This window comes from Oxyura jamaicensis, chromosome 6 (assembly GCF_011077185.1).
Source record: "Oxyura jamaicensis isolate SHBP4307 breed ruddy duck chromosome 6, BPBGC_Ojam_1.0, whole genome shotgun sequence".
Lineage (NCBI taxonomy): Eukaryota > Metazoa > Chordata > Aves > Anseriformes > Anatidae > Oxyura > Oxyura jamaicensis.
The window spans coordinates 3,426,266-3,448,942 of NC_048898.1; the positions used below are offsets into that span (position 1 = coordinate 3,426,266).

The 22,677-nt window shown below is 53.0% G+C and overlaps 1 protein-coding gene across 15 annotated transcripts in view; it reads right to left on the minus strand.

Annotated features, from left to right (window-relative positions):
- COL13A1 (collagen type XIII alpha 1 chain) overlaps positions 1 to 22,677 on the minus strand; it is an 89,303-nt gene that overhangs the window by 17,936 nt on the left and 48,690 nt on the right. For 5 of the 15 annotated variants that reach the window (XM_035329563.1, XM_035329561.1, XM_035329562.1 and 2 more), the window contains 21 exons: positions 21,192 to 21,308; positions 20,692 to 20,733; positions 19,817 to 19,843; positions 19,040 to 19,075; positions 17,730 to 17,792; positions 17,099 to 17,125; positions 12,393 to 12,437; positions 10,685 to 10,717; positions 9,847 to 9,873; positions 9,189 to 9,251; positions 7,177 to 7,230; positions 6,408 to 6,494; positions 5,805 to 5,849; positions 5,051 to 5,095; positions 4,403 to 4,471; positions 3,868 to 3,891; positions 3,032 to 3,085; positions 2,479 to 2,523; positions 1,995 to 2,147; positions 1,357 to 1,455; positions 758 to 811 (listed from right to left, as the gene is read on the minus strand). In XM_035329563.1, the coding sequence (XP_035185454.1) occupies positions 758 to 811; positions 1,357 to 1,455; positions 1,995 to 2,147; positions 2,479 to 2,523; positions 3,032 to 3,085; positions 3,868 to 3,891; positions 4,403 to 4,471; positions 5,051 to 5,095; positions 5,805 to 5,849; positions 6,408 to 6,494; positions 7,177 to 7,230; positions 9,189 to 9,251; positions 9,847 to 9,873; positions 10,685 to 10,717; positions 12,393 to 12,437; positions 17,099 to 17,125; positions 17,730 to 17,792; positions 19,040 to 19,075; positions 19,817 to 19,843; positions 20,692 to 20,733; positions 21,192 to 21,308 (1,209 nt within the window). The remainder of the gene's footprint in view (positions 1 to 757; positions 812 to 1,356; positions 1,456 to 1,994; positions 2,148 to 2,478; positions 2,524 to 3,031; positions 3,086 to 3,867; positions 3,892 to 4,402; positions 4,472 to 5,050; positions 5,096 to 5,804; positions 5,850 to 6,407; positions 6,495 to 7,176; positions 7,231 to 9,188; positions 9,252 to 9,846; positions 9,874 to 10,684; positions 10,718 to 12,392; positions 12,438 to 17,098; positions 17,126 to 17,729; positions 17,793 to 19,039; positions 19,076 to 19,816; positions 19,844 to 20,691; positions 20,734 to 21,191; positions 21,309 to 22,677) is intronic. The other 10 variants (XM_035329574.1, XM_035329571.1, XM_035329566.1 and 7 more) reach the window with 9 other exon arrangements.

Sequence of the window (22,677 nt, forward strand, 5' to 3'; positions counted from 1 at the left end):
GCAGGTGAAGGGGATCCGCTCAGTGGGGAGGCAGGGCACGGGCTGCAGCTGAGCTCTGCCAGGCTTGGAAACCTGGACTGCCCCTGAGGGCTGCATTAGGAAGTGGCAGCAATCCAGGACAGAGCAGCCAAGAAGCAGCAGCAGGGTGCTGGGGAGGTTTATTGTGGCAGCTGCAGAGATTTAGGGGGAAGGAAAGCAGCGATTATTTTTTTCAGAAAAAGGTCCACTTCCACTACAGTCCCATTTACTGCAAGGATTCACAAGGTTAACAGCTAGATGGCAGCCGTTTCAAAATATCTGGAAGAAGGTTGCTGGCCCTACACACACAAGAGTACTGATAGCCTGCGGGACTCTTCGCTGCAGGGTGCTACAGAAGTTAAGAGTGAGCTTTGAGGGGAGAAGTGACAAATTCATGAACCCAAGATCTATTGAAAATATCTAGATCCAGGCAGGTATTTTTCAGAAAATCCCTTTGCCACAAATGCCAAGGAAAATAATTGTTATGCTTCTCATGGTCTTCTGTTCTTCCCTAAGCATTCATTATTGATTGCTTGCCGTGAGCTAGATTGTTCTTGTGCAGAGGAGAAGTAGGGCATCAGGAGCTAAAGAAGGCTGCCAGTTCAGCCCCACAAGAGGAAGCTGGCTGTCCCTCAGTGAAGGATGTCATAAGAGGGTGGGATGTGCTGGTTTCCAGCAGCCAAAAATCATCCCTCCCCTACTGGCAGAGACCGCAGAGAAAACAAGACAGGTGACCTACCGATTCTCCGGGGCTTCCTTTGTCTCCACGCTCCCCAGGCTCGCCCTTCTCTCCCTGCACACAACAACAGAACTGTCACAACAGCTGCACGCTGGTGCCTCACTCCAGCAGAAGCCACCCGTGAGCCACCATATGCCAAGCAGCTCCCCAGAGGAGGGGTGGGAACAGAGTGGGTATGTCTCACAGCTCCCCGTGTCTCTCCAGCACTTCTGCTTCCAGAGCTGACAGCCTACAGAAAGCGAGGCCCCAGGAGCAGAGGCTGTGGGACACTGCCTGCTTTTCCCCAGCCTCGCACCTCTGCAGCACTACGGCCTCTGAGAGGAGGCACAGCAAGCAGGACCTGCTGTCAGCACACCAGGCATCTGGGCTGACTTGGCTGCACGAGCAGCTGCCAGCACCCAGCACCTCCTGCCAGCAGTGGGAGCCCAGCTGGCTCCCTGCCTGCTGCTGGAGCCCCAACAGATGTTTGCTGACACCTCAGCACCTAACTCCGAGGGATGGGGGGGATCTGAGGCTTCCAAGTCACTCAGCACTTTGAGAAATGTCTTGCTCTATACGGTTTTCACCAAGCAGGAAAAGTCAGTCTTTTTCACTCTTACTGTCAATCCTGGAAGTCCAATGGGACCCGGCAGTCCTGATGGTCCTGGCATCCCTTGGTCACCTCGTTCGCCTTTCTCTCCAGTGGGGCCATCAAGACCCTAAGAATCAAGAAAGATTTGCAGCTTTCTGAAAAACTAAGGCAGGCATAAGAGACATTGCCAGGCACGAGACAAGCTCTGGTTGCTCCAAGAGCACACTGCAAAACCTAGAGAGCCTTCAGACACCTAAGGAAAGAGAAGGCTGCACCAGCATTGAAAACGGACAGTGAAGTGCCTGAACACCCTCCTGTCATTGTGGATGTGCTGTTCCCCAGCGCAGGGATGGGGAGCTGCTTTCCTGCCTCCAGGTTCTGCTCATGGTTAAGCAGTTTGCTGTGGCCCATGCCAGAAACACTCCAAAAGCTAGCTGTTGTGATAGCAAGAGGTTTTATTTCCCAGTAATCCTGTAGAGATGCAAGATTTCAGTGCATAAAACCCTCTCGACTAGGGCTGGGGATGCAGAAGTTGTGACAGGCTCAAGCCAGGACACTGGGCACTGCACTGCCCCAGTTACTTGGGGGCTCTGAGATATCCAGGAAACCCCATAACCTGGAGAGCCACAAGGACAGAGCAGCGCTGAGAGGGTCCGATTTACTTACCGGTGAGCCGGCTTGTCCTGGCTCTCCTTTATCCCCCTTTAGTCCTGGAGCCCCAGCATGGCCTGGCTCTCCCTTTATCCCAGGAGATCCATCCTTTCCTGGCAGCCCATGAGGGCCAGGGGGGCCCATTTCTCCTGGCTTGCCCCGTGGTCCCTAAAAGAAACCCACACAACAACAAGCGAGTGTAGGTAAGAGTAAAGTTAGACTCCCTAGCCCAGAGAGTCTTTCATTGCTCATTCACTCAACACTAATGCAATTTGAAGAGGCAGGAAAAATAAATAGTAGATTTGCCTTGCCATCCCAGCTCTTCCGTAGAAGTTAGTACTTTGATAAGCCACTAACACACATTTCTGTGGAGCCGGCTCATTTCCCCCTACCATCTCCCAGGGGAAAAGTAACTGTGCATCAGCAACAGCAAGATGGAGGAAACTAGCCCAATTTAAGGCCACTGCAGGAAAGCAATCACAGAGGCAGCTTGTCTTACCTTTTCTCCATCGTGGCCTGGAGGACCCGGCAAGCCAATTTCACCCTGAAACACAAAACTGTTACTCTGGCAGTTTGGAAGCAAGTATTCTGACAACTTGTGTGGCATTGGGATGATGAAGGATGGCCATTACAGAAGCAGTCAGCAGGGACTCTGACTTTGAAAACTAATAGTTACAGAAAAAGCATGGAAAACCCTGGTGAAACAGTACATCATGTGAGTTCTAAGAATTTCACCAGCCTTGTTTACCCAGTATGACAGTTCATGGCCCCAGCGCTGTAACAGTCTCCAGCCAACACAATCCCTGCGGAGATCAGATCCCATAAGCTGCTTCTTAAAGGGCAGTAGAGTAGAAAGGAACCCTCATCTTTGAGATAATGCCTTGGTGGGGGAAAAGGGATTCAGGATTTCATGCATGAGGTGTGGCAGAGCCTGACCAGATGCATCCTGATAGTGCCAATAGGAAAAAGAGGAGCACTGGGGAGGGATGTTTGTGAATTCTGCCCAGACCACTCCCGTGTTGCCCTCAGCTCCACAAGGGCTGAGCAAATACCTTCTGCCCTGGTGGCCCTGGAGGTCCAGCCACACCCGGAAGTCCCGGTGGTCCCTAGACAAAGAAAAAACAGTTTTCAAAATATCATCAGGGTTTTTATTTTTGTGTTTCGTACCCTGCTCCTCTGAGTTTAAAGGGGAATTTTCCTGGGGACTCCTAAAATTGTGTTTGTTTGGGAAGCTAAGCAATGGCAGGCCCTGAGTTAGCAACAGGCTAAATCCAAAGCAAGCTGTAGGTAAGGATGCATTTCTCTGCTTTCTCATGGAAGAAAAGTTACTACAGCTATTCACTCTTAAAACTGAGAAGAACCTAACAAGGTTTTTCCTTCCTATCTGCAAAAATGTATTTTTAGGACAGAGATCATCGGAGACACTACACTTCTTAGATCCTAATATTTATAAGCAGATTTTATGACCGGCTTTGACAATTACCACTTTAAGGCAAGCAGCTTAGCCACTGGGCAGCAGCTTAGCCTAGCAAGTGGCGATGCTTACACCCATTTTGCTCTGCCCTGTTGTTGTTCTGTATTTTAAAAATCCAGCCCAAGGCCTCTTTTTTTTTTTTTTTTTTTTTTTTTTTGCCACTTGTGGCAGCCCCCTTGCTCTTCCCTGCCCCTTCTGAGCAGCGTGCATTACATTACCTCTTAAATCAGAGAAATAAAGGGCCTGATTATAATTCAAGTGCTAAGATCAGAAGGTGAGGTGAGCGCTTCCTTCAGCTGTCAACACTGCCCCAGCAAAGGCCAAAAAAGCTTCAGTTGCACAAAAATCAGGCTATCTGCTTAGGATGAACATATGGTCACTTGCTTAAAACCACACAGTAAGCCAGGAACTCACCATCAAGGCCAAAGTTCGTATTTCCTAGGAAAAAAAGTGAAGAAGCTGTAACAGTCATTTGAAAACAGAGATTCTTCCCAGGCTGGGTTTGTTCTCTATCAATGTAACACCAGCCCAAATGAGTAAGGACCTTACAGAATGAAGCCAAAAATCATCTCCGAGTCCCACAGAGCTGTTATTCAGCAATTCCTCCCCCATCTCTTTTTTCCAAGCAGAACCCAGGCCAACCAGCAGTGCACAGCTCTGGGAGGCTTTGCAGAGCTTTCTTTCACCAGTGTACCCCAAGCCACAGGCCCCTCTGGAGGAGATGCACATGGCCTTTGTGCCCACCAGTGCTCCTAAACAAGATGCAAAAATATTTACTGAAACACAGCACACAGTGAGCTGTGGGTTGAAGGGAGCTACAGAATAACCAAGTAATTCCTTTGCTGTTACTGCTGCGGAAGCAGATCTGAGCTGCTTTGGGTTTTCTGCATCCCCTGCGAGACAGTAAGGCACCAACAGCCACCTCGTGGACAGCCGGGCAGTTGCTCACCTGGAGAGCTTCACTGATGTTGCCATCGTAGTCCATCATTTCATCCTTCCCAGGCTCTCCTTTGGGGCCCTGCAAAATACCAGACCTTTAGTCAGAGTTTAGGGATTGTCCTTGCCGCGGCGCAGCCTGAGCGCTGTGGCTCACCCTAAAACAAGGAGGTGTCAGAGAGGGGTCAGTTTCACAAGGTCCTGGCTTTCCATATGTTGAACTAAGCTCAAAAGCCTATTTTATAGAGGATACACTATAGAACTGTAGCCAGGTGACCCCCAGACAACAGTCAGAGTCTGGCAAAGGGTGAAGTCAAGGCCAGAATCCAGGCACTGTATTACGGCATATCAGCAAATGGCAGCAGCAGGGTGTCCAAGTGCCAGAATTCAGCCGGGGGTGCCCAGGCACAACTCTTACAGATGAGCTCAGCATGAGGTGGCTCAGAAGTCTATTCCCCCCCCCCTCCCCCGAAGCAGCAGTACCTTCTGATAAGGGTATGGAGAAGTGGCCTGCGTCAAACTTAACCCTTGACCACCTGTAAGCACTTCAACAGATGGTGAGAACATCAAGAAAGCAGAGCCCCAACCTAGACCATCAGTGCTTCTTAGACCCCTGTGAAGGGCCAAAACCCTTTAGAGGTGTTAGTGAAGGGACACCTACCCGCGGGCCCATGGGTCCCTGCTCTCCCGGTGCACCAGGCTCCCCCTGTAACAAGAACGTGCTGTTAGCAGAGCCCGTCACTTCAGCTGCTTCAGCTCCAGGAACCTCCTCTCTCTGCTGGTCCTCTCTGACAGTCTAGGTTGGGCTAGAGGACCCTGCACGTGCCTACAATACCTCAGTAACCTCAAAGTCTGTAGGTTTTCTTTGCAGGAAGTAGCCTTCCAACCCCCTGGAGCCATACGTGCTCCCCCAGACCAGCCCGATGGGCTCTCTGGCATTCTGGAGATTCGGCGTGCTCCAACAGAGGCTGCCGCTGGAAGAGCTGCCTCTGGGGGACCAGGCCAGCCCAGAGGCTGTATTCCACCCTCTCCCTTCAACATGCCGTGAGTACACGACCTGATTTCTGACACATGATTGAGACCAGCCCATTTTGCACAAAGGCATCTCTCCTCTCCCCTCTCCAGGTTGCCCCTCCGTTCCCCCCCACCCAGCTGGCCGAGGGGGCAGCTCTCCCCCACAGCTAACAGGCTGGGGCAGCCCCTGTGCCTCTTCCATCCCACAGCTACAGCTGCTGAGCGTGGGGGGGTGCCCAGCCAGTCTTCCAACAGTCTGATCCTCTGCTTAACCGTCTGCTTTTTGCCTGCTTCCTAGGCAGCTCAGTTTAAAGTGCTTCATTTCTGCGACGTTTTCCATGTACAGGAATCATTTTGCAGCTACTGAACCGGGAGCTGGGTTGCACGCAAGCCCTCTGTACCTTTTCCCCCTGCGGTCCTGCAGCGCCAACATCACCAGCTTCTCCCTGAGAGGAAAAGAAAGGGATCGTTCTGTATCGGGTGGGTGGTAAACTCCCGTGTTGCCAGGAGGAAGGACCACACCAGCCGAGCACCCCGGCGTGTCACCCCAGTCTGCCACCAGGACTTCACCCCGGTACCTTTCTCCACTGCCCAGCAACACCAAGTTTTTCACCTCACACCCCAAGGAGGAGTGCAGGAGGGCTGTTCCCCACATACATCTGAGACAGAGCCTCAGTTTTAAGCATTCTTAGGGTGTCCTTTGCCAAGAGGCAGGATTTCTGTGCCTCTGCTTCTCTAGGAAGTAGGAGAAGAAGGGGAGAGGAGGTTCGGATGGCCCCGGTCCTGCCTCCCCACTTCAAGTACCCCAGGGACGAGAGGCTGCTGTTGTTCTGGGCACCTGTTTCTCTCCTTCAGCAATTTAAACAACTAAAACACTCTGCAGTACCTGATATCCCTTCAGTATGTAGGCAAAAATGGGGACAGATGAGTGCAAACTTCCTCCACACCTCGTTTCTCGGCACAACCCCTCACAACAAACTCCTCATGCGAGGAAAAACACTCACCTTTGGTCCAGGGGGGCCAGGCAGACCTGGGGGGCCGGGTTCCCCTTTACCTCCCACCAAGGCATTCTCACTGTTTCCCTTCTCGCCCTGTGTGCAAAGAAAACCAGATGACATCTCGCTCCATCTCTGCAATTCCACCTGGCAAACGGCTGGCTTAGAGACTCAGGGCCCAGGATGAATTTTGTCAGTGTCCCCCCACACTCAGCTGGCCTCCTGATAGCCCAGGGACATCCGTGCTCGGAGCCCCAGCTGGGTGGCCACAAACCAGGCCAATACAGCTCTGCCTGGGGGCTCCAGCCCCGAGCCCTGCCAGGGCTTCACACACAGCCCTCACCCCTTCGGCTGCAGCGCTCATTCCTCATCCCCATGCCTCCAGCTTGACCACACTGTGGGTTGTTTTTTTCCCCACTGTTGAAACCGAGCTGATAAAACCACTTGATGCTGGCTTTTTTTTTGGTACGTCTCTCTCTGGAGCTGTAGTTCTCAGGCAGACAGCGTTACAGAGCAGATACAAGAGCAGTAACGGGAGTTGTTAAACCCTCATCCTCTCCTGAAACGGCCACTGCCATTCAGTGGTCCCCTTTCCCGAGGTCCCCCAAGGTCCCCTTTCCCGAAGGGCGAGTACCAAGTGAAAGCCTGGGAGGTGTGACTGCTGCCCACCTCTCAGAGCACAACTGAGAGCCACAGGGGAAGGGCTGCACGCAGCTAGTGTAGGAGGGAAGAAGGAAAGGGGATGAAGAATGGCCCCAAAATCACAGATGCTACAAACCTTCAGGCCAGGGAGTCCGGGAAGCCCAGGGTCACCAGCTCGTCCCTTTTCCCCCTGTTGAGGAAACACAGCCAGGGGCTGACTGCAGCCTGTGCAGGAGGAGCAGCCAAAGGCGAAGCTGCTCCTGCTCTCAAACCGCTCCCCTTCCCCTCTGGGAACTCATGTTAGGCACAGACAAGGCACCTGCCAGCAGTGCCTGCTCAGGCAGGGCATTGTTTTCTCCTGCCCCTTTCCCATCTCTGCACGTCACTGCCCTTTCTCTCCTAAGGAAGGTGAGCGGGCAGGGAATCCAGAATCCAGGACCCCCCCTCCCCCTTAACGCTCTGGTCTGCCAAACCCTCCCTCCTGTCAGCTCTCCAGCACAGGCTCTCCCCACTGCTGATATTTAGAGAAGCCGCTGCCCAGGGTGCCTTATCTTATTCGGGGTGCAGGAGCTCAGCTCTTCCTGCAGGAACTGCCCACTCATTTCCCACTGTTCACCCCTCCCAGTCACCCCGAACGGCGCTGCTCCGCCAAGGATCCCAGCCAGCGCCCCCACAGCTCTCCCAGGGGTGCCTCCTGCCCCCAGCTCCAAACCCCAGCCTCCTCACGCCTAAACACAAGCAGCGCAGCAGCTCAGTTAGCAGCCAAGCTCTGTGACACACGGCGGTGGTGAAAAGCAGCGAAAACAGGAGTTTTGGAAAGGGCAGGAACAGGTGATGGCTCGAGGCCCCCGATGGGATGCCCGAGAGCACGGCCTGCAGAGAGCTGCCCAAGGCACCCTGGAGGACGGGGGATGTCGCAGGGCAGTGAGTGAAGAGGGCAGCCAGCACCCAGCCTTCGCTTGGTGAAGTGACTTTGCTTAGTTCACCACAGCATCTGGATCATCTGTGAATGACTGGGGTTCGGTCAGTGGGCTTGACATTGAAATTATGTTCTGTTAATCCTACTCCATCCAGCCCACGGTTTCCAGCTACTGCATGCTGCCTGGGGCTCTGCCTTTTGTCAGGACAGAGTGTGGTATCAGAAGGATTTTTGACGCCACAAAGACATGTCAAGTGCATCAGGAGAAAAAGGTGTGGCCTTACCTGCAATCCTCCCATCTCCAAGACTAACAATTTGTGCAGATTGCAGAGAACAATTCAAAACCCCTTTCCTAGCAGGTGCCTAGCTCTCTCCAGAGCAGCAGCACTCCAGACCAGCACAGCCTTCCCTGGTGCCGCACACCAGTCTCGTCAGAGCTCAGGGGCACACATCTGGCATGCATGGGGCTTGCATCAATGCTCCAAGAACAGACATGCACTGGTGGCTCCGTGGAAAATAATTAATGAGCAGTAATCATTGTTAGGCAATTCAGGAGTGCAGTGACCCCTTTCTCTAAGGTATTTCAGCCCACTGCCACCTGGAAGGCCCCCACCAGCTTCTCTCCCATAGCAGAGCATGCATCAACTGATACGTCTCTCCCTGGAAAGAAGAACAACATTTGCAGGACCTCTTGCGCCAAGAAAAAAAAAAAGCGTGGCCTTCAGAGTTTTGGTAAGGATATCGGAATTTAATCATCCCGAGTCCTGTCCCAGAGCTCTGCGAGTCCAATGCTGCGCCTTGCTCTGGTTTTGGTACCGTACTTTTCATCCCCGGCACGGTTTCAGTACACGTGCCTGTAAGGGCTACGAGGGCCCTACTGAAAACCCTGTGCCACCTGAGCAACGGTGTAAAGAGGCAGGTTTCCTGAGCAGGGAGGTCAGGTTACTGAATCCCGGTGTCGGGTGTTATTTCTGGAGCCAAGAGATGCAGAACTGTCCTTAGCTGGTCCCGGGACAAGACTATGCCCCAGGAACCTCACGCTGCCCTGCCTGCTGCCAGCCCCCGCCTCGTGCCAGCGAGAACACGCAAACACACTTCACCAACGGGGCAAGAGCCAGAGGAGGACACACGACGCCCCGCAAGCGCAACAACGCAAGGCCAAGCAGGCTCCTGCCAGCTCCCGCTCTCAGGGAACACAGCACACCAAGCCCAAACACGCGGTGTCCTACCCGCTGCCCCCTTTTCCCTGGCAAACCTGGGGGGCCCATCCTCCCTGGGACTCCAGGCTGTCCCTTCGTGGGGAAGAAGAGAGACAGAGAACGGCTGTTACGTGGCTGTCGCATGCTGTAACCCAACCCTGCCAGCCTCACCCAAGGGGAGCCAGCTGTTCAGAAACCAAGCCAGCTGCTCAGTGATGGAGAGTGACGGGGTATTTTTGTACCCTGCCCGCCACAGGAACCCAAAGCAGGTCACGCCACGCCGAGACGGGGAGGCTGAGCACGAACAGAGGCACTGCAGGGCAGAGCCAAATGCCTCTGTGGGCACAGAGGCTCCGGGAGGCACAGGGGGTCTGGGGAGAAGGAGCTGGCTGAGACAAGTGTGCTGCGCGTGTTTTGTGGGGTAGGGATGCGAGGCAGCAGGAGGGTGCTCCCCTAGCCACAGGCACCAGCAGGAGGGAGGGAATCTGTTCGCAGTAGCCTCTCACTCACTCGGCATCACTGCACGTTATTGGCATTTGCTATTGCCCTTGCTTACAGGGGCGGGTGTCATCGTGACCTGGATTTGGGCACTGGGAAGGGCAGGGCTATTCCTCAGCTCCCTCAGGGGAAGTGGAAAAAACACCACAACAAATAACAAACAGAACAGGTAGCAATGCCTACAGAGTACCTTTTCTCCTGGAGTCCCAGGCTCACCCTGGTGGGAAGAGACAGGAAAATAAAGAGAAAAAAATATATAATAATAATAATAAGACAGCACAAAACCTCCTAGAGCTATCAGGGTGGAGGAAGGAACATTCATCTATGAATGTCTTGCAAATAAAGACATGAGAATGCATTAAATGCATATTAAGCTCCAGGCAGAAGTACTATCTTCATTATTCAGCTCCTAGACTGCTGAGGTTTTTCAACAAGCCTCAAACAAAAGGCTTTTGGGAAACCAAGTAACCACCTTGCAGTGTTTCAAGAAGAGACTTCCAGATGCAAGGGAGCACGGTAAGACTCTTCTGCTGGCTTTAAGGAACTTGTCTGCTCCTAGCTCTGTTTGCAGACTGCGAGGCTGCAGGCACAGCTGGGATGTGGGGGTGTGTGTTAATATGGGAACCATGTGGGATCAGGGAGAAAAACCCTCCCCACCAGCTCTGGGGATGACTTCCTTATCTGTCTTTTTGGCAGCAGCTGGAGGTGATCAGGACAACGATCACTGCACATCGCAGATCCCCCAGGGTAACTTTCAGCCCCCTAAATTGGCACCCAGCTCGCCCCCTTGCTCTGCTGCCATCCCTGTCCTGCTGCGGAGTGCCATGAGCTCACCAGCCTTGCTCAGAGAGGTGCGGAGCAGCAGGGGCACTGCTGAAGGGGGATGTAACCTCTCAAAGCAACAGCAGTTCTGCGATTCTCCTTTAGTGGGAGCTGTCAGACCATTTTCCCGTGCTCTCCTCACACAGCTCCAGCCCTTCCCTTAGCGAGGCCCTATTTGAGACGCTGCAGCGGAGCCCAGAACTGACCTTCATCCCGGCGGTGGCCAACCCAGCGGCTCCCTGTCAGAAAGAGAAGAGACAAACCTTGTTTAAATTGGACCTGAGGGTTTTTTGTTGTTGTTAAGAAATAAAACTGTACCAGCCAAGTGGAACTATAAGGCAAAATCCACAGCTTTTCCTTTCCAACACGCCGAAGTAATGCTGTAACACCACAGAGCACACATCCTCCTTCCCTGCACAGGTCGTTCACCTACGGCAGCGGCTTTGCTTTCCAGAAAGCTCCTCTAGAGACAGAGATCGTGGGCACAGCCTGGTCACAAAACCAGGTTTCTCCCCCTACCCTGCTGGTGAAGCAGGGGCCAACAAGCTGAACGGCATCAAATAACTGCGGAAAGCAAAGAGACTGAGGACCGAGCACCCAGTCCAGCTCTTGATCCCAGACACGGAGCCCAGATACTGCTTTTGTCAGAGAAGACAAGCCCCGCAGCAAGATGTTTTCAGGAGAGCTGCGAAGCCAGCCACCTTAGGGGAAAAAACGACTCCCAAGCACCGCAATTCGGGTGTCATTCCGCACCACAGAGCAAGCGACCACAAAACCATGGGATTCAGCCTGCCCTGCAACCGGAGACGGGTGCTCAGAAACCCCCAGGAGACGGGTGCACCCGTGGGGACAGGCACATTTTCCTCAACGGCACCGATGCAAAAAGCAGGTCGTCGGCATCAACCCTTTGCTCTACAGTCTCTGTGTGCCCTGTGTTAGTATCAGTTAGGGGCTGGTGAAAATGTCCAGTTACAAAAGCAAATATGAGGGATAACGGGGGTCTAAGGAGAGGGGAGGAGGTGAAGTAGTGTTAGGAAGTGGGAAATGACAGGGCTTGGGATGTAGCACATGAGGCAGAGAGGAGGACTGGGAGCCAAGTTCAAAGTCAAGAGAGCTTGGAAAAGTTCAAACAAGGAGGAGTGGGGAGCCAGAGAGCAGCGGGATCATACCTCTCAGCTTTCTGAAACAGAAATCAGGGACAAAGCTAAAAAACACAAGGACAGAAGATGGAGATCAGGGATTCTATGCAATAAAAGGGGAAAAAAGCATTCCAGAACGTCTCAGGGGTCAGTAGGTTTTAGTGAATATGGGCTAGAGTTATGAAAGGGATTATGTGCAGAAAGTGGCTTGGGTTAGGCTTTCACTGTACATTTGGGATGCCTGTTCCTCACTCTTTGGCCTTTAAATGACAGCGAATGCAGATGTTATTTTCTAGTACTGATCCTAAAACGCCAGCAACGCAGACGCATGCAGGCTTGCTCACACACACCGACCCTGACCCATCGCTGCACTAGTCCGGGTCCAGGCCTGCACGACCCCGCTGGCTGCCGCGGGCGAACACGCACCGCGCGGGTCTGCGGCGTGGCCCCCGGTGCACAGAATGCCCGTTCCCCAGAGACCTCGGCAATCGGCTGCTCTCGCTAGCAGAAAGCGTTCAGATCCTGATGTTGCAAGACAGCATCAGACCGGGCATGCCATGTGCTTTGTAAAACCCTCCTTCCCCTGCAGTCACCGCCAGGAATTGGGCCCTACATTTGGCAATTTAGAAGCGGAAAGAACTCAGCTGAGGACAGCCATCGACCGACAGACACACACACACACACACCAATCCAGGTGATGCTTGCGCATCAGGGACAGCCGAGCGGTATGGGTGAGGTCAGGCAGACAAGCATCACTGCGCTGTTTACAAGGTACCTTCATGCCATGTCTTCCCGGCAGCCCTGGCATGCCTCTCTCCCCCTGGAAGCAGAGCAAGAAACACAGGAAAAGAGCAACAGACATGACGTGAGTCCTCCCAGGGCCCCGCGAGGAGGGCCAAGCACACAGGAGACGTGGAAGCCCACGGGGTGAGATGGGGCACAGGCCATTTTCCCCACCTGACTCCTCTCACCAGGGCCATTTACCAGCAGTGGTAAGCAAAAACCAAACAGCCACCCACGCTTTGCTCTCCTATTTTCTTCTTGGGGTGACTTGCACTTCCCTGCTGGCATGGCAGTGTCCCCCTCAGTGAGGGCCCACCGCCAGCCCCCCAGAAACATCCCTCTGCTCAGAGCAGGGACTTTCCAGCAGCACAAGCCTTCCATTCAGCTGCACCTCCAGAAGTAAGGGGCACTCTGGCCATCCAGCAGCGTGAGCCCAGTGAGGAACCGAGCAAAAGGATGAGATCTGTGACAAAGCAGGGACAAAACCAAAACAACAAAACCCTTCCCCATCCTCCTTGCACTTCCCCATTCTGCTGTAGTTGTGGCTTAAGACTCATCACTTCTTGCTAAGCCAGTTCATGGCACGCACCCTGTCCTGCTCTGGAGAGATCCCCAAACACCAAGAAATGACAGATCCTGGGAGGGTAAATCCAAGGAACCCGGTGAGTCACCAGCTCTGCAAGACCAGGGTACATTCAGGGCACAGACCTAACTGCGAGAGACATCTTCCTTGGGTTGTGCTGGTTCATTCAAAGAAGCAGAAGCGTGGGTTTTTACACGGATGCTGAGCTAGGTGTCAGGGTCACACCAACAATTCAGAAGGCAGAACAGAAATACCCTTTTTCCTCACGAGCTCACCATCTAGTAATGAAACATAGCCATTGCATGGCGCCTTTTATCTACTGAGCTCAAAAGATTTTGGAAACGAGAAGTTTCGGTGCAGGACAAGGCTGACAGAGATGAGAGATCACAGATTAGAGAAGCAGCAGCGCTGGGAACAAAGACAGCCCCTGTGTCCTGCTGCACCATTCCACGGGGCACGGGGCTGCTCAATCTGCAGCCACTACGGGAAGAACAAACCTGCGCAGGGAAACATCAAGCCCAGGGTTTGTCTTGCGCTGTGAGCCTGAATTTTATCTGATATAAACGAAAATGAAACACCTCCAGAGAGGCTGCTTACTGATATTGTGTTTAGCCCTTGCTTGGATGCGCTGCGTAGCAGGAACGTGTGTGCTTTCAGAAATTTAAAAACATCTGTTGTAATTATGGCATGCTGTTAAGCGTATTTTGGAGAACAATGACCAATGCCATAACACAACCCGGGCACCTCTCACCCTATGCAGCAGATCGCACAGTGATGTTTTCATTCACAAGAAAAACAAAGCAGTAATTATGAACGCCTTGCACTAGAGAAGTGAAGGCCAGGCTCTGCCTTGCTTTTCTGCTTCACTGCGACACGACGAAAGCTTTCTGCTGGGGGGCACCCGCGCTGCTGAGCCTGGCCCCGCAGAGCAGCCCTGCGTGGGGAAGTAATCCCCCACCCCAGGGTTTCCTGGGAGAAACTACCTGCCTGAAGAGCTGTTTAATTATTTAGCCCTGCGAAAGCAAAGCCACCCCGGTGAGAAAGAACGAGGTAACGCCTAAGAGGGGGCAAGTTACAGAGCAACCACGCAGCCTTGACATTTTCTGATGAGGGCCTCAGACCGTTTGCACAGCCCCCATCAGCACCTGCAGGATCACACAGGCCCTAGAGCTAATTAGAGAGCAGAAACAAGCAGGACACTGCCATTAGAGAGCAGAAAGAAACCTCAGAGCCACAGCCAGAGGATAAGCAGGAAAAGCAAGTTTCCGAACATCTTTAAACCCCTAAGTGCTTGAAGGCCCCTGTAGGACAGTAAGCACCCACCATGCTGATTGCTCCACCAAAATGATGGAGCCAAGCCAAAAGCTGGGAAGGATCGTCAAAGGAGACGTCCGAGGCAAAACACCCAGCTCAGGACCCCAGGAAGGTGGCAAGCAGCATCCCCTAGCTCTCCCAAGCTTCTCTCTGTCTCAGGAAATACATCCACACGCCTCAATCCCACTGAAAGAGAGATGCTACCCCTCCAGCACAAAGGAAGCCCCTGCTCTTGGTGAGCAGCTTTCAGTGGCAGCCGTGACAGGGCATGCCCTGTGCTCATCAGCTCGTTAGCAGCACTGGCCATGGGCTGCTAATTACACCGGAGACCCTTCCTTTTCTGCTCCTTGCCGCGACAGGCAGAACACGTGGAGTGATTGAGCAACTCTGTGGCCGATTTCTTATGGCTCTTTCCTCAGAGCATGCGGAAAAAGCCTCATCCTAAGGAGCTTTCATAAAAAGAGACAGAAAACATCAGCTAAGCCAAATGCAATTGCTAAGCCGGGGGGCAGCAAGTGAAACACTTACTAAAATGACCCAGCTGATCATACTTACAGCTTGCCTAGTGGCCTTCAGGAGACACAGATGTAGGCCTTGAGGTTATCAAATGAACAAGGGGTTTGAACGCAACTTGCGAGCCTCTTCAGCAAGGCAGGGCCTCGGAATGTTCTCTGCTTCCCCAAAAAGCAGCGATACGCTGTGCAGAACTGATCGCTACAGCTCAACTGTGAAGCAGCTGCGGTATTTGAACTGGGCTCCCCAAACAAAGAGGAGGTAGATCCTGGCCAGGGTAATTGAATCCAAAGGTGGAAACATGAAAAGCCTCCCAGAGTCCCAAGTGGCCCTCCTGGAAGGGAGGCAGACAGGAAGGAGAAATTTCCGGGGGCAACAAATTCATGCACCATGTGGATGTTCAGGAGCTGCTACTGGGTGATGTCTGGCTGCTGATTTAGGGGCATCTCTTCACTTTTATTTCAATTCCTCTGAGCAAAGACGAAAGGAAGTAGAGAGAAAAGTGATACTGACAGTAACAAATGAAAGTCTGTGTGTGAAAGAACAGGACCGGGGAGGTGGCCCTATGGAGCTCCCATTTATTAGCACAAAAAGCGCGGCAGGTTTCGTTTCCACTCTTTATGAAGCAACGTGAGCAAGGGCCCAAGTAGCTAGAGCATGTCTCCAGGCTCATGCTGAGTCACTGCTCTCTAACAGAACAGAGAAGGCTCTCAACTGTGGATGACCCTGAGACATCACTGAAGACTCGGAGGTTTCCCTTTTGCCAGAGCCCAAACGCAAGGAGCAGGCAGAACTGCTGCAGAGCGCAAAAGCTGTGCAGGGAAAGGACTGCCTCCCTCTCTGCTTGGTGCAGGCTGCCCTGCAAAGAACAGATGCCAGCTCCTTCCCCCATCTCTGCCGCTGGTCCCTCCCAGAACCCCCGAGAAAGTGGGAAGAGGAAAGTGTGAGGAGCCCCTAGGACCTCCGTGAAACAGTGAGGCCAAAAAGTAAACTGGAATTGACTCAAGGGCTTAGGAGGCCTTCTCAGATCCATGATCTCCTGGGAAGGCTTTGCTCTCATCTCATCTGGGACTAGGAGATTTCAGTTTGGGTTCCAGAAGATAAATCAAGGGCTGCTTAGTCCTTGTACGTGGGTGCGAGCAGGTGTCTGCTAACTGTGAGATGTGGGAGCAGGGCTGGAGCGCGGCGTCTCCTTCCAGACTTCTCTCCCACCTAGGCCATACTCCAACTTCAGCCCTGCAGTTCAGCTTAATTGGAGAGCACCTGGCTGTCGAGACAGCAGCAAATTTGTAGCTCCCAGAACACCCTGCCTGGGTGCAATTCTGCTTTCATTTGCACTAGCACAAACCAGAAGCAATTCTTTTGTGCTCGATGGAATTGCACTAACGCGAAGCTGGACACAGGGGAACCTTTGGACTTGGCATGCACAGTGTTATTTCTGAGGAGGTATTGTTTTCTTGTAGGAAGACGACTGCCGCTGCGATATTCGACTGTTAAACCAGAGCCTGCATTCCCAAAGAACACTTCCTTAAATTTGATGTAATGCATCCATCCACGTTCAGTTCTGAAGGTGCCTTTTCTACTTTTTTTCCAAACAGTAACGCACCCAGATGGAAAAAATATCGCAAATGTACACGCTGCACAAGAAACGAGATGCATGCTACACACGAAATACCTTAAATGTCTGTGTCACTGCTAATGCCTTTCAAAACATTACAGAACCAATCCTTTCTCGTGATGTTTAAAATGTAGCATGACACAGGACGCTCTGTCATGAACACTTGCCAATGTTGTAATGTTTTAAGCACAGTCTACATTGAGTAATATACTTTAAATATATGGGTACAGTAAATTTTAGTCAAATAGATAACATCTGGGCACAGACCATATGAGCCTGCAAAAAGTGCACAGAAACAGACAGAAAAGGCTGGTGCCAAACCTCAGCCTGAGTTGCAGAGTTTGAGCGGATTTGATGCGTCAGCTAACCAGATTTTATGAGGAAACCCCAACCCGTCCCATCAAATGGAGAGATGTAACAAATCATTACCAAGCTTCATAGTCAGAAAAATGCCTTTGCTAAGAATCAAATTCCGCCAAATGGATAAAGGCTGCTTTTATTGCCTGAGCGTGGAGAGTCTGTTTGCTGTTAATGGCAGCACAGATGTGTACTCCATTAAATACCCCACAGAGCTGCCTCAGACCCAACTTCCTCTTACAACCCATCAGCCCAAGGAGCAGCATCTCCCAGATGATCTACTGTGGTAGAAAGCCGTATTGCTCGTGCCTACCTTTATGCCGGCGTCCCCTTTTTCACCCTGCCCAGCGAAGAACAAAGAGAGGAAACGGAGAGGGACAGTGAACATTAGGAGAAATGGAGTGAGCAGAACAATCTTAACAGCAAGGGCCAAAGAGAAAGTTGCTGAAGGAGGGAGTGGGTGATAAAGGCAAGCCCAGGTGTCCAGAGAAACCACGCCGCCAGTCTGAACGCTGGCTGTAACCCATCCCTCGTGGGAATGCAAGGTGGCTTACCTTGCTGGAGCAGATGCTGGAAGTGGCCCATACTAATCCTTCCTACATATTTTGGGTGTAGATTAGTCAACCATTAAACTGGTTTGGGGACCAGAGCATCATCATTCTCCCAGCCTTAATGCAAAAGCCTCTAAAAGGCAGGTCAGTTTTATTCTTGTACAGGGGTGCGTTCAGGGCCAATCCTGGTCCTGGTTCAGGGCAGCAGGGAACTGCTCTGGCCAACCATCCAGGCACTGCACACGGGAGCAGGTCTTTCTGTGTACACGCCTTACGCCAGGCAGAGAATCTGCCACCAGCCCCTGACCCCCTGTACTCCTTTAGCATCTCTGGGCTCGGGTGGCACTTATCTGCCCCCGGCAGACAGCCTCACTGCCTGCACCCAGCGGTTACCTTGGGGCCCGAAGCTCCAGGGAGGCCGTGCGCACCAGGCAGGCCTGACATGCCTGCCTCCCCCTGGGGAAGAGAAGAAAGGAAACAGAGAAAGAAGCAAACACAGTGAGCAAGCAAGAAAGGGAGCGTTCGGATGGGGCAGCAAAGGTGTGAGGGGTCCTGCACACAGGTGCCCAGCAGACGCCAGCCTACCCTCTGGGTGTCACTAGGAGAGACGCACTTCTGTGCATCAGGAAGGATGCTCAGGGTGCAAAAAGTACAGATTGAAGGGAACGGTCCCACAGTCCTGTATCCCACCAGAGCTAACATCTTTGCGCAGGTCCTTGCCCCATTTTCCCTTTCCCCGACCCACTCACCAGGGAGGATTTTCTCCCCTCCTTTCATCCACTCCTTCCACCTTTCCCAGAGAAAGGTCGCAGCCCCAGGCTCATTCCTCCAGCCAGAGCGCGGGCCCTTGGCTCAGTAAGTAAATGAGCCAGCCAAGTTATTTCATGTAAGAGGGGCTCGTAGCAGAGGCCCTCACTGCGAGGTCATTGCAGGGAGCCCCTCGCCGCCCGCCCAGCGCCCTCAGAACAGGATGGGCTCTTAATGGAAAAACCGACGGTTCACTGGAAGAGGAGGCAATAAATTGCATCTGCCTGCAGGAGTGGGCTGTGGTCCGCGGGGGCTATAATTTCCACTTCCTGACATAACAAAAACTTCTCAGTTTATACAGAACTAATTAAAAAGCTCTAAGGTCTTGCCATTTTGCTCACAGAGCACCCATAAAGCAGTGCAGAGAGAACACGGGACACAGGACTCCTGCCTGCTGGGAGCGTTCACCTTCCCCGTCTCCTGACGACATCTCTTGAGCAGTATCCCTTCATTCCCTTTCCCTCCTTTAATCTTCCTCTGCGCCTTTCCCCCGTCTCTCCTTCTGTCTCCATTGCACCCTCCGGACCTGACTCAACCCTGCTGTTAATTAGCTGCTGCTAATTTACCCAGGGAAAGGATCAGCTTTTTCCTGCTTTCTTGCAGGGAGCTGTACCCAGCCAGGATTTGGCCCTTCCAGGTAGCACAAGAGCTAGATCTCAGTCTGGAAGTGGCTGTAGAGAAGCACGCAGATGGGGAGAAAGCTGTACCATTGCTACGGGAGGGTTAAAGACATCTCTGGGTCCAGTCCCTCCTTGCGCAGGCGACAGTATGGGATCTGTGGGCCTGTCACAGCCCCTGGCCCAGCAGGAGCAGAGCTCAGCAGAGAGCTCCAGAGGAGCCCACAAGGCGTCGGTGCGGCTGAATTCATTTAGCAGTACTGGAAGTGCCCCTCTTACCTTTCTGCCGGGGTATCCCTGAACCCCTGGGTCTCCCTGCAAAAGGAAAAAGACAAAACTAAGTGATGCTTGAGCTGAGAAGGACAGATCCCTGCCCCTTCCCCTGAGGGGATGCTGGCATGGAAGGCCACTACTTGAGGAGAATTCACCTTTTAGCTCGGAGTGACCCCACCAAGCCCCTGAACCTCCAGCCTCAGGGGTCCCTGTTACCTGCAGTGACTGAAACCAGCAGGAAAGATACAAAAACCACTGGCAGCTGCAGAACTCATGCCAGCTCCGTGCCCCAGCTCTGTGCTTCCAATCTCCTCACCCTTGCTAAGTATCTCAAACGAAAACAAATGGGGGTGGGCAGCTGCAGCTGAAAAACAACCACCACCACCCCCCCGCTCGCACTTTGGCAAGTGAATAAATGGGAAACTGTGGTGGAGTTAACAATAGCATTGCAAAATCGGTTCCTGAAGCGCTGGTAAATGCTTTGAGAGTGGAAGAAGCCAATAAAGCTGTGTGTGGCAAAGAATTTTGCAAGAGGGGCTGATGAGGCGTGCCTTGCTCTGCTGAGATGCAACTCAGACACTTTGCCAGGGTAAAACCCATGAGTCAGCACGCAAGCTGGGCCCCGAAGGCAAGACGGAGCTGGGGCAGAAATCCTTCTCAGATAGTTGATGTGACCTCCTTTCCCCCTCCTCCAGCCTTCAAAATGTACACTTCTCCCCATGCCAGGAGAGTGCACCTCCCTGCTTATCACCCTGCTCCCCTAAGTGAGGCCAGATATCTCACCTTTGGTCCAGGAGGCCCAGGTAAGCCCTGTAGGTAAAATCAAAACAGACACTGCAGTTGGCAACTGTAGACAACATGATGCAGACCTTGGGGTGAGAGGGGATGCTGACTACCTTGGCTTGAAATATGCCTACACAAATGACTTGCTTAGGTGAGCTACACCCCTGACCTACTCTTCACGTAGGTAAATACTATTTTAACCCATACTCCCAGATGTTTCATGCCCACACTGCTCCATTCCCCCAGGCCTGATTTCACTGAATCCAAAGGCCACAAGCTGCTTTGCCTCGTGCGTTGTGCTCCAGAATCCTTCCTGTTTCTCTGGCTTTGCTTGGGAAACTCCTTCCCAGCCCACTGTGCAGCTCTGGAGTAAATCAGGCATTGGCAGCTTTCTCTGACTAGCTAAATAGAGAGGATATATTAACAAACAAACCACTTGTGCTTTTAAATGAGAAATAACCAAACAATTTACCTGATATGAACCATGAAGCACACCGGATATGCGTGTATGTAAATATAAATAAACAAAATATCCATACAGGAGCTGCCTTCCCGACGTGAGCAGGCAGGAGGAGAAAGCTATCCCAGATATGCTTTGATACCTATATCACCCTTGATTTTGCCTGCTTATGGCAATCCCAATGTTTAGTCATCATATCCTTGGCTCCTCGGAGCTCAAAGAGAGCAGAGGATGCTTGCAGGACACCTGACACTCCATCACGTGGAGAGAGACACTTTTGCCTCAGGGGACAAGACTCGCTTGTCCTTCTGGAAGGCCTTGAAAAGTCCAACAGACGGAAGGTCCTTTCACAGGGACCAGCATGTTACACTTTTCCCCAGCGCACCCAGGAGGGGGGCTGGTTTTTGGCACCCACCTTCCCATCTCTGCCAGGCTTCCCCGGTTCTCCCACTCGGCCCTGTTGCAAAAGAGAGGCACGTTAGCACTATTTTCTGCTCCGTCCCATGACATTTAGCAATAAGCTGTATTTTAAAAGGTGCTTTAGTTTTGGCCCTCCTTGGCTGCTTGCTGCCAGCCTGAGAACAGGACAGGAGCAGGACTTCAAAGGGACGGCAGGGAGTTTTATCAGCCAGGTTTCTGCTGCGAGGGGGATAATTACACCCCGCGTGTTACTTCCGTCTGCAGAGGAGGAGGAAATGGGGCTGGTGGCACCCCCTCGCACGTGTGTGGCCAGATAGCAACAGCACAGGGTGCCCGCCTGCCCTCCCGCTCTCCCTCCTTCCTGGGAACTTCTTCCTCCCCACACACCCACATCCCCTGCTATTCCCCTGTCCGTGGCTTCAGCAGAGGCCAAAGGAAATTGCCTGCACGCTAGGGAACAAGGAAGGTGAAAGGCTTTTTCTTAATCAGACTTACAGGTGGCCCGATTGGCCCGGGCTGTCCTGGGGTTCCCTCGGGTCCAGCCGGTCCAGAGGGCCCTGGTGGGCCAGGGGGCCCCGGGGGACCTTGGATTCCCGCTTGTCCTTGTTCGCCCTGAGGTTCGTTAAAACAAAGGGTTATCGGCAGGCAGAGCAAAGCCATCACCCCAACACCCCGCCACCCCAGGCGGGTCAGCCCGGCCGAAGCAGAAGAGGCAGAAGCAGGTACCAGGTTAGTGCAGGAGAGGTTTCCAAGAGGCAGAGCCCTCCTGAGGACAGCTCCCCACGGTCTGCAAAGCCAGCCGAGGCCACCGTCTCAGAGCTGGCTTCAAAAGGGATCTACGGATAACCAAGCAGTCCAAAGAGATCTTTTTCTTCGGAGATCAGTGAAGCACGATTTACATGTCAGACACCAACATCTCTTGGGCTTCTCAGGAGGCTTTCCAAAGCACTTGACAGTCACATGTGAAGTGAAGCCTCCCGTGGCCACACTGGCACTTCCCGGCAAAGCCGCAGCGTCCCACCTCAGCCTGTTTTTCCCCTGCGCTCTGTTTGTTGGACAACACTCCCTCTGTTTTTCCAAGGACCGAAAGTAGAAATGCCACAAAACCGAACAAAAATAACACGATCATCATGGCATTTCTGGAGCTCGCCCAAAGCAGGCCTACGGACGCCAGGCAGAGCCAGTTTTTGTAGGATTTAACAAGGCAGTGCGTGCAGAGCCACCTGCCATTTTAAGCTCCCTGAGCGAGGCCGTCCCAGCCGGTTCCTCCCCAGGCCCCTCGGTAGCCCTCCGGCGGCTGCGGCTCATGCCTCAGCAATGTCATCTGGCCCCAAAGACCAGGACTCGGGACCAAGCGGCGCTGCGGAGACAGTGGGTTGGAAGCGCCCCGCTCGAATACCAGACTGCTGATCTGTAAGTGATGGATCCAGCAACCTCCTCCGGCCCCGCGGCGCCCGCGTGAAGCTGCTGCCTCTCGGGCTCCCCTCCTCGTGGCCACAACGTGACATCCCACTGCCGGCGACCCAACTTAAATCCCATAACCTCCTTTTCCACGGGAAGCTAGGGATCAAACATGGTGGTTTCCCAGTTGTAAACCGTTGGGTGTCTGCCGCGTTTCTCCTCCCTGCGCTGCTGCGGGGTAAAACCGAGCCCGCTGTCACGCAGCGTATGTGGAGGACAATACACAAAATCTGTCCCCTGGATGCGTTCCTAACAAGGGTGATGTTTATCCTGGCTGCCTGTGGTGAAAACGCGGAGATACAGGGACATCTGCTTTGTTTAGAATGATAAATGGAAGAAAGAAGCTGCAAATTTCAGCCTGACCGCCGTGAGCTCTGTTTAGAGGAAACATTTCCAAGGCGTGGGCCAGGCTGACGGGAGGCTGGGGAACTGGGAACGGGGGCCGGCTCCCTGGCAGGGGATGTGGAGATGGACGGGGAGAGCAGGAGCCCTGCCCCAGCGCGGCGAGCGGCCGGAGGGG